Source organism: Hemitrygon akajei, chromosome 11, assembly GCF_048418815.1.
Source record: "Hemitrygon akajei chromosome 11, sHemAka1.3, whole genome shotgun sequence".
Lineage (NCBI taxonomy): Eukaryota > Metazoa > Chordata > Chondrichthyes > Myliobatiformes > Dasyatidae > Hemitrygon > Hemitrygon akajei.
The window spans coordinates 113,307,443-113,318,093 of record NC_133134.1 but is presented as its reverse complement, the minus strand read 5'-3'; the positions used below and the strand labels follow the sequence as shown (position 1 = coordinate 113,318,093).

Genomic DNA, 10,651 nt, shown 5'->3' with positions numbered 1-10,651 from the left:
TTACAGATGCTCATTTATTGATATTCATGTTTAAAAATAGAAGTAAACAAAACTCCATTGTAACATTGCAATGGCATAAGCTGAATTAAGCACACTTACAGCATGGAAGTTAGGCACAGAATTTACAGCACAAACCAACCAAAGCAAATATGTCAGTGCTTTAAATGAACTCTCTGTACATTCAACAGTACCGTCTATACACCATCTGTCCATTTGCCATGTGCTTGCTGTTTTCCCTTGAAGGCATTTGCTAAAATTAAGCAATTATTTTCTGTCAAAATATAAAATGCTGAAAATGTTTGAATTGGTAATGAAAGCAGCGGGATAGGAGTGCTGTTAATGGCATTTGGAACTTGAGTGTACAAGACTTTTTGTGTTGAGGGTGCAGAAAACTCAGACCAAATTTTCAAAGTCTATTGACACTAATTTCCAGCCAGAGAGTGCAAGAACTACTTGGGAGTGATTAAACATTTACTCTGTCATACCCCAGGTTTATGAAGTCTACATAGACCAATAATGTCAGAGTCTGCGTTTCTCCTGCATCTTTTATTATAAGAAGGCAAAATTATTTTACATTTTAGTTTGTTTTTTGATAATAATTTTTAAAAAATATTTATTCCAGTCAGTCTGTACATGGATGTTGCTAACAAGGCAGAGACTGATTGCCCATAAGGCTTTTGTGGGATTTTTTGAATCAATGGAGACTGGGTGAAGCTGTCATTTAGGGAGTTCCAAGGTGAAGTGTAGTGAAAATGAAGGATTGCAATGTGTGCCCATTGCAGGGATGCAAGTATGAGGGGAACTGAGATGATAATGTTCCTGGACACTTGTCATCTGCTTCGATGAAATCAGTGGGAGATTCTATAATGCAAGGAATTCTAACAAGAATTATTTTATTATTTTCTTAAATTTTATAAATTATCATTAAGAAAGTGAGACTGCCTCTTTGCAGATGTGTATAGACTGGCTCTGCACAACTGTTTTTCATGTTTAATATTTATACATTAAGGAATCTAACTGGACTCTCTGACAGTGGTGTCAGAAGAGAGGATGCTGTCCAAGTTGCATGCCATCTTGGACAATGTCTCCCATCCACTCCATAATGTACTGGTTAGGCACAGGAGTACATTCAGCCAGAGACTCATTCCACCGAGATGCAACACTGAGCGTCATAGGAAACCATTCCTGCCTGTGGCCATCAAACTTTACAACTAATCCCTCGGAGTGTCAGATACCCTGAGCCAATAGGCTGGTCCTGGACTTATTTCCACCTGGAATAATTTACTTATTATTTAATTATTTATGGTTTTATATTGCTATATTTCTACATTATTCTTGGTTGGTGCAACTGTAACGAAACCCAATTTCCCTCGGGATCAATAAAGTATGTCTGTCTGTCTGTAATTTGAGCAAAATAAGAACTACTGGGAATCTAAACAAAATATTGCAAATGCTTATCAGACTCGGTACCATCCCAAGGGAGAGAAATAAAGTCAGCCTTTCAGATTAAAGGTCTTTTGTCCAAACTGGATAAATGAGAAAGCTAGCATGCTTTTTAAATTGTGGAGAAGACAAAGGCAATATCCATGATGGAATGCAGACCAAAGTCGTGAAGCTACCAATTATTTTAAAAGTCGATAGTTGGAAATGAGTAAAATGGGTATAAGTTGAAAATGTAAGATACAGTTATAACTGGATAGAAAAAATATAAATGAAGTTATCTTAAATTATTAATTTCAGCATTAAGTCCTGAGGACTGCAATTTGCCAGAAGGAAGATGAGTTGATGTCTGCCAAGTTTGTTGGACTTAGTTGGAGCAGTGTGGAGATGGCTGAGGAGAGAAGCGATTTACATTTTCATCTGACTGAAGACTCTGTGATCCTTGCAGTTGATTGGAGGTGTTTGAATTAATTTTCATTTGACAAGAGTACCACTCCCAACAAGATTTGCACTGCTATCGTCATCCCTCATACCAACAATTATTCCTGTTATGACACCATCATACTATCCACATCACTGTGACTACGTATAAATACAGTAGTCTGGTTGGATAAAATATTGCAAGCAAAGCCATTTAAAAAACAAGACAAATTTTGGTTACTCTCCAGAGTGCTCAGTAACCAAATGAAGCATTTTTGTCGGATGTAATAAAATGGTCTTACAAAATAGTAAGTGTCACATAATATGGCACATTTTTGTCAGGTTACCTCTGAACCTACTTTCGACTGTGAAGTGTGTTGCTGCTCTGGGCCTTTGCGAGTAGTTAGTTAAAGTGGTAAGTTGAGTAGATTTCAGATTCTAGGTAAAGGTCTGGAAAAATAAAGCAGAAGATGCTGGAAACGCTCAGCAAGTCAGCAGACATCAGTGGAGAGAGAAACAGTTGACATTTGGGTCTAAGAGCATTTGACATTGTCTTTAGGATCTGAATGTTAACTGTTTCTTATTCCAAGGATACTGCCAGACCAACTGGGTGCTTGCATCATCTGCAGTTTTTAAAAAAAAATTATTTTCGCTTTTCTTCTCTATTTTAAAGCATCACAAGAAAGTGTGAGAAGTGATGTGTGGGAGTCTAGGTTGTGCAACGTTTCAAGTATGATCAGATTCTGTCAGATAAGCTTTAATATTTGCCAATTAAAACATTTAAATGATTTTAAAAAATGGATAATCACTGAAGCAAATTTGGTTTTCACTTTGGTTCAGTTCAGAAATTAATTTTTTTCTTTCAAAAATATATGTTGCACAGCCATTCTCATGTCTAATTCATACTGCTGGAGGCACATGCTCTTATTGTGAATATATATCACTGCATTTTTTAAAAATGCAATATTATCATGTAATGCATCCCTCCATTCCTCCACCTTTGACAACACAGATTATTTAAAATATTCTAAGAGTAATCCCCTAGTGGGAGCTTACATACGACATTTTATTTTTCCTCACTAATTTATGACGGTCGCCTATGTTGGTGTTCAGTACATAAACATCTAATATTTCCAAGCAATGCTTCGTAAATGTGGTTCCTAATGATACATGGGTAGCAGTTTCCAGGTTCATTTCTAGTATGTCCAATTAGAATAGATCATTGTTGCCTTAGATGTTTGCTTCACTTCTTTTGCTGTTACATTCATTATTCCTTTGGTGAGGTACACAGTTCTCCTAATTACTCAAACTTGTGCAGAGTTGGCTTCTTCCTCTTCATACCCCGCATCTTCAGCCTCAACTGTAGCATCCTGGTACTGTTGGTACTCAGACACCAAATCATTCATGTTGCATTCGGCTTCTGTGAACTCCATCTCATCCATACCTTCTCCTATGTACCAGTGGAGAAAAGCCTTCCTTCTAAACATGACGGAGAACTGCTCACTAATGCGCCTGAAGAGCTCCTGGATGGCAGTGTTATTCCCTATGAAAGTGGAAGACATTTTGAGTCCCTTTGGTGGAATGTCACACACAGCCACCTTGACATTATTGGGGATCCACTCCACAAAGTGATTGCTGTTCTTGGTTTGGATGGCTAACATCTGATCATCCACCTCCTTGGTGGACATCTTGCCTCTGAAGATTCCTGCCACAGTCAGGTACTTTCCGTGACGCGGATCACAGGCTGCCATCATGTTCCTGGCGTCGAACATCTGCTGAGTGAGCTCTGGAACGCTCAGCAAGCGGTAGTCTTGGCTCCCACGGGACGTCAGTGGGGCAAAACCAGGCATGAAGAAGTGCAGACGAGGAAAAGGAACCATATTGACTGCCAGCTTCCTCAGGTCTGCATTGAGTTGACCCGGGAAACGCAGTGAGGTGGTGACACCGCTCATCGTCATGGAGACCAAATGGTTCAAGTCACCGTAGGTTGGTGTGGGCAGCTTCAAGGTCCGGAAACAAATGTCGTACAAAGCCTCATTGTCGATGCAGAAGGTTGCATCGGTGTTCTCTATCAGCTGATGGATGGACAAGGTGGCATTGTACGGTTCAACCACAGTGTCGGAGACCTTCGGTGAAGGCATCACGCTGAAGCTGTTCATGATTCTATCGGGGTATTCCTCTCGGATTTTGCTCATGATGAGAGTGCCCAAGCCTGAGCCAGTGCCTCCTCCCAGTGAGTGTATAAGCTGGAAGCCTTGGAGGCAGTCACAGCTCTCGCACTCATGCCTCATGACATCCAGCACGTTTTCCACCAGCTCGGCACCTTCTGTGTAATGGCCTTTGGCCCAGTTGTTGCCAGCCCCTGAGTTTCCTGCACCCAGGTGGAGTGGGGTGGGAGGGTCGGAGAGAGAAAAGAGATTGGTTAAATGGACCTGACAAACAATGGAGCAGCTGTACAGATCAGTAATAGGAATGATTAATCAATTGCTGTACCATAACTAGAAGTCTTTAAGAAACCGTTCATTTTAATCTTTTACTGATTACACAGAAGAATCCACAGCACAGGATTCCCAGTGCTCCTGTACCCATCATTAAAAATACTACTCACTAACACTCAGACCTTACTGTATCCCGTCCTGCCTGGTGTACACTGACTCAATGCCTGATCTAGTGTGTAAATGTCAGTTAAAGTCTTACGCACGTCAGATTGGTATTCTCTGAATAAGACAGATGTGCTGTCCACTGAGTGTATCTCTGTTATCCTTTATCCACTCAGACTCTTATCCAATAGATAAAACTCTGAAAAACTTTTGTCCTTCTGTGTTCCTGAATTTATATGTGTGAAAATATAACTGACCAGGTTCTCATTAATATTGCTCTGTGACCCAACAAATGGAGTGCACGTAAGAAAGAGCCAAGCCTAAAAATGACAGACTTAAGAATAATTAAAGTTTTTAACAGTAAAAACTTTTCAGTTCAAAGTATTCTGTGGTTTTTTTGAGTTAAAGCTGTACCATAGATGAAGTTATCTGGTCTGAAGAGCTGACCGATGTAGCCACACCGGACACTATCCATTGTTCCAGGCTCCAAGTCCACCAATATTGCCCTCGGCACATACTTGTTACCTGAAGGAAAAAGTTCATGATTTAGCCTTGTAGAACACAATATTCAATATGATACATCTAAACTCCAACTATTTCACAATCTCCACACTGAGAAAGTCTTTGATGGTATGGCATAGATTGGATATTATAATGCCTCCTTTGCTCTATCCCATCCAACATTTTCACATGTAGTCGTCAAGTCAGACTAAAGCATGATCTACACAGTTCCTTGACACACTCCCAGAGGAAGTGTATCCTGGAGCAGCACGCGATAAAGCTGGAGTTCAGAATTCAGTTCCGACACCACCAGCTTGTATGTCCTCCTTGTGAACGTGCGGGTTTCCCAAGGTCACACCGGTTAGTAGGTTAATTGGTAATTGTAAGTTGTCCTGTGATAGGGTTGAAGTAAACAGGTGGGTTGCTGGGTGGAGTGGCTTGTTAGGTCGGAAGGGCCTGGTGCACGCTGTATCCATAAATAAAATAAAATCCAGAAGGTCAGGGAGCATCTATGGATGGAAATGGACAGTTAATTTTCTGGGTCAAAACCCCTCATCAGGACTGGAAAGAAAGGGGAGAGATAGCCACTATGAAAAGGTGAGGGTGGAGTAAAAGCTTTTGGGTGGATCCAGATGTGGAGGGTTGGTAGGTAACTGAGGGAGGGGAGGAGTGGTAATGATGTAAGAAGCTGGAAGATGACAGATGGAAATAAACAAGGGCTGAAGATGATGGAATCTGATAGGATGGTAGATCGTGGAATAAAGGAAGGTGAGGAGGGAAAATGGTGGAAAATATGTGTGGATGACGGGCAGATCGAGGGAGTAGGGGAGGGAAAAGAGATTAGCCAAAGGGATGGTTTAAAGAAAAGGGACAGAGGGGAGCGGTTACCAGAAGTTATAGAAACCAAAGTGTACCCTGGATTGATTTTAGAGTAATCCCCTCTTGTATTGTCCTTTGAAACTCTCCAAGCGCAGGTGAAAGAGAGAAGCACCATCTGCACCTTGGCAACAATGTCCTAGTCACAGATTCAGAGAAGATCCTTCTAAGGGACAAGAGTGGTATTTATTTTTCATTCAGCTGTCCTGAGCTGTAAGTTTTATCTTTGTGCTGTGCACATTTGGGCAGCAGATTGAAATCCATGTTCTTAACTTTGGTCAGTGCATTCCTGTGATCACAGTCATAGAAAACTACAGCACAGAAACAGGCCTTTGGCCCTTCTTGTCCATGCTAAACCATTTAAATTGCCTAGTCCCATCAACCTGTAGCGGGACAATAGCCCTCCATACCCCTCCCATCCATATACCTATCCAAACTTCTCTTAAACATTGAAATCGAAATCACATTCACCACTTGTACTGGCAGCTCGTTCCACACTCACCATCCTCTAAGTGAAGGAGTTCCCCTCATGTTCCCTTTAAACATTTCACCTTTTATCTCTAAACCCATGACCTCCAGTTGTAGTCTCACCCCACTAGAGGTTGTAGTTTCACTTCTGAAGACCAAGTAAACCTTTGCCAGGAAATAGCCTGTCCCAATCCACACTTGCCAGATCCTTTCTGACACCAGATCTGTGTCAGATTCTCCACAGTGAAGGATTGAAAGAGGCTGCAGAAGGTTATAGGCAGAGGGATAAAGGCCAGCTCCATCACAGCACAACACTCCCCACCATTGAGTTCCTCTTCAAAATGTGGTGCCCCAAGAAGGAGGCATCCTGGAAATGCCCTCTTGTCCTTATGACTGTTAGGAGCTTGAAGATGCACACTCAGCATTTTAGGAACAGCGTTTTCCCCTCTGCCATTAGATTTCTGAACAGTCCATGAACACAACCTCATTACTCCTGTTTTGCATTGTGTATTTTTAATTGTAATTTATGGTTTGTTTTTTGTCTTGCATTGTACTGTTGCTGTAAAACAGCAAATTTCATGATATTTGTCAATGATAATAAACACAATACTGATACACTATTGTAGTATGTTGCTCAATTTTACATGTGGTTTGGAGCTTTGCAGATTTTTAGTTTGCTACAAAACTACGTTGATGATAAATGACAGTATACATATAAGCAACTACAAAGGCAGTAAGTTCAATGCTTCTTAAGTGGCTTGCTCACCATGTGCTTCGTTGAAGTACACATTGACTCTTTCAAGTTGGAGGTCTGAATCTCCTTCATAATTGCCTTTGGAGTTGATTCCATGCTCTTGACTAATCACCTCCCAGAACTGGCAGAGAAAATAAATTTTTGTTAGGTGTATCATGAACATGGCACTGACAAGACTAATATTTATTGCCTACCCTTGAGTAGGCCTTTTTGAATTGGTGCAGTCCTTATTGTGATGGAGCTCTCAGTGTGGTGAAGTGACTAGCAGGATTTAGACCTAATGTTGATGAAATCTTAAGGTGAGGGAGGGGGTTTGCAGAGAGGTGATAGTGTTCCTGCATCCATTGCTCTGCCTGGTGGTAGGGCTCATGGGTTTGGAAGATGCTGTCGGAGTAATCAAGATAAATAACATACTGCATCCACGGTGTATCAGTGACGGAGGAGTTGAAAGCTTACAGTGGTGGATGGGGCGTTGGTTGAGTGGGCTGCCCTGTCCAAAATATTGTTGACTTGCTTTAGTGTTATTGAACCTGTTCTCATCTCAACAAGTACAAAGTAGATTTATTATCAAAGTACATGTACCTCACCATATACAACCCTGAGATTCATTTTCTTGCAGCCATATTCGGTAAATCCAAGAAACACAATAGAATCAATGAAAGACAGCACCCAACAGGACAGACAAACATCCAATGTGCAAAAGGCAGCTAACTGCAAATACTAAAGAAAAGAAAGTAATAATAATAATCATAACTATCGAGAACATGAGACGAAGAGTCCTTGAAAGTGAGTTCATAGGTTGTGGGAACAGTTCAGTGATGAGGAGAGTGAAGTTATCCCCATTGGTTCAAGGCCCTGATGGCTGAAAGGTAATATCTGCTCCTGAACCTGGTGTGTGGGACCTGAGGCCCCTGTACCTTCTTCCTGATGGAGGCATCGAGAAGCAAGTGTGGCCAGTGTGGTGGACGTACTTGATGATGGATGCCGCTTTGCTGTGACAGCGCTCTGTGTAGATGTCCTCAGTGGTGGGGAGGGCTCTGTCTGTGATGGACAGGGCCATATCCACTACTTCTTACAGGATTTTCTGTTCAAGGACATTTGTGTTTCCATACCGGGTAGTGATGTAACCAGTCAATATACACCCCACCACACATCTATAGAAATTTGTCGAAGTTTTGGATGTCATGTTGAATTTTCACAGACTTCTAAGTAGAGGCTCTGCTGTATGTTCTTTGTAATTATACTTACGTACTGGGCCCAGGAGAAATCCTTTGAATTGATAACCCCAAGGAACTCAAAGTTGCTGACCCCCTCCACCTCTGATGAGGACTGGCTTATGGCGGTTTCCTCCTCCTGAAGTAAATAATCAGCTTCTTAGTCTTGCTGGCATTGAGTAAGAGGTTCTTGATGTGGCACCACTGAGGCAGATTTTCAATCTTCCTCCTATATGCTGATTCGTCACCACCTTTGATTCGGCTAATGACAGTGGCGATGTCAACAACGGTTTTGTCAAGCTTTGACTTATTCCTTGCAGATAATTGAAAGGTTTAGTATGACAGGAGGTGAACCAGTTGTGCGCAGGACATTCAGCCTTTGACCTGCTTGAGTAGCTACAGATAGCTGGAGATAATCTGATTGCGTTATGACCTCCAGGATGCTGATGGTTGAAGACTCTGATGGTCATGCCATCGAATGCAAAAGAGTGGCTAGTTCAATCTCTTCTTGCAAGCAGCCATGGCATGAATATTACTTGCCCATGTTTGACTGTTGTCTGGATGTTGTCATTTTCTGAAGAGTTGTCAGTGGAATTTGACATCACCACAAATATCTCTATTTCTGAACTTATGGAAGGAAGTTTGTTGTTGAAGCAGCTGAAGATGTTGGGGCCAGTACACAGCACTGAGAAACTGCCACAGAGATGTCCTCGGCTGGGATGATTGATTTCTGGCATCCACAACCGTCTTCCTTTGTACAAGGGAGTTTGAGTGTTTTCTGCTCGATGTCCACTGACTTCAAACTGACTGTAGCAGAGCTTCACCTTGCCACAATGACGGAGACTGTATGGACCTTTGTCAGCCAGAAACAACACATTTGCTAATGGAGGTCAGCCACTGTTCCCTGTGCACTTTTGACTTGCTCTCTGGTTGGTTAAGAGTCCCAGAGAGAGGGGAGCAATTCTGCAATGTGTAAACAAGACTGACAGGCATTTCAGAGAAATCCTCCACACCCATCTCTGCTCTTATCTGCGTACTCACCACACACTGCCAGTCACTTCAACCATGTTGCATGACATTTAAATTTTAGACTGCATCATTCAATGTACTATCAAAGTTCCCAATTATACAAAAATTAGCCACATCACAATTAGTTTTGAGTGAGCTCTCCAACATTAAGAGATAAACAGAAGTATTTTAATATTTAATATTTTACATCTATTTAATATCTAAATAAAATACACGTATAAACCATTACTTCTATTTCACGTACTTCCACAAAATGCTGAGATATATAACCATCTCTCTCTGATCCACGTCTATGTAATTTGTTCACAATCCACGTCCTCAATTGGTCTTCTGTTGAGTATGGAATATTGGTGTTGTACTTTGACAATCTATAACTGTTGGAAGACTTGCCCACTGTCTCAGCTGAAGGCAGTGCCACAGGCGGTGATGGTATTGTGGCGTCAATTGAGATTATGCATTCAAGTCGGAGGCTCTGACCAAGCCCAGTGGACCCATGGGTGGATATGTCCCTTGAACCCCATGGTTAACAGATGGACAATGGACACACAGGCAAGGCTGGTGTTCCACGGGCCCCTGAAGCACAATCCCAACTTACAAACTTAAAAAATAACTCGCTCCGTCATCCAAACTAAGTTCCACTTACCTTGCCTCCTATTTGGTTACCACATTGGCCAATCTGAAAGTGCACTATTTCACGCATGCTGCCCAGCTGGTACTCGAACTCTGGATGATTTAAAGACCCAACTGCCCGCTACCTCGTCAGCAACAGCTGTTTGCCTGGATTCTCGGAAAAGCCGGAATGCCCGTCACAATGTCACATGGCCTCAAGGGGCGGTCAGTTCAGGAAACGCAATTCTGTTCTCTTGCCCGTCCTATCCCTCCCACACACTCATGTTGGAGACCTCACTGAGGATAAGCATGAGCATTTTAGAGACAGATAAGAGAAATGGAGCTTAGAATCTCATAACATTAAAGAGCTGGCAGCTAATCAGGAGTATAAAGTTTTCACAATCCAATGAATCAGCAATGTTCTATTTTCACTCAGGCTTAAGGGTTTAATTGTGAGACCAAGTGTTTGCATTTCTATACATTTGTAAAGTTGAAGGGTGATCTAACCAAGGTCTTTAAATAATCAATGGGAATTGATGAGGTAGGCGCAGAATTAATTCTGCCTAGGAAAAAAAAGATATAATCTTAAATTGAAAACTAGCCTGCTCATGACAGAGATCAGTCATGGTAGCATAGTGGTTAGCACAGCACTTTACAATGCAGGTGATCTGGTTCAATTCCCACCACCACCTGTAAGGAGTTTGTACGTTTTCCCCATGACCATGTGGGTTTCCTCCAGG

The 10,651-nt window shown here is 41.8% G+C and overlaps 1 protein-coding gene across 2 annotated transcripts; it reads right to left on the bottom strand.

The window, feature by feature from the left end:
• LOC140735922 (tubulin beta-4 chain-like) lies at window positions 1-10,084 on the bottom strand. Of its 2 annotated transcripts, none has more exons than XM_073061529.1 (4): window positions 9,946-10,084; window positions 7,072-7,180; window positions 4,875-4,985; window positions 1-4,231 (listed from the first exon to the last, which is right to left on the bottom strand). In XM_073061529.1, the coding sequence occupies exons 1-4, from the start codon at window positions 10,000-10,002 to the stop codon at window positions 3,165-3,167; spliced, it is 1,344 nt and encodes a 447-aa protein (XP_072917630.1). In that variant the 5' UTR covers window positions 10,003-10,084; the 3' UTR covers window positions 1-3,164. The 2 variants fall into 2 exon arrangements, with proteins under 2 accessions (XP_072917630.1, XP_072917631.1); XM_073061530.1 differs by lacking the exon at window positions 9,946-10,084 and adding an exon at window positions 9,547-9,782.
• Window positions 10,085-10,651: the final 567 nt, after the last annotated feature.

Excerpts from the sequence above, each read along its gene's own strand:
- LOC140735922 (XM_073061529.1), bottom strand. The coding sequence starts at position 10,002 with ATGCGTGAAATAGTGCACTTTCAGATTGGCCAATGTGGTAACCAAATA. Across the intron at positions 7,181-9,945 it reads GTAACCAAATAGGAGGCAAG|TTCTGGGAGGTGATTAGTCA; the intron begins GTAAGTGGAACT and ends TTTCTCTGCCAG. Across the intron at positions 4,986-7,071 it reads GTACTTCAACGAAGCACATG|GTAACAAGTATGTGCCGAGG; the intron begins GTGAGCAAGCCA and ends TTTTTCCTTCAG.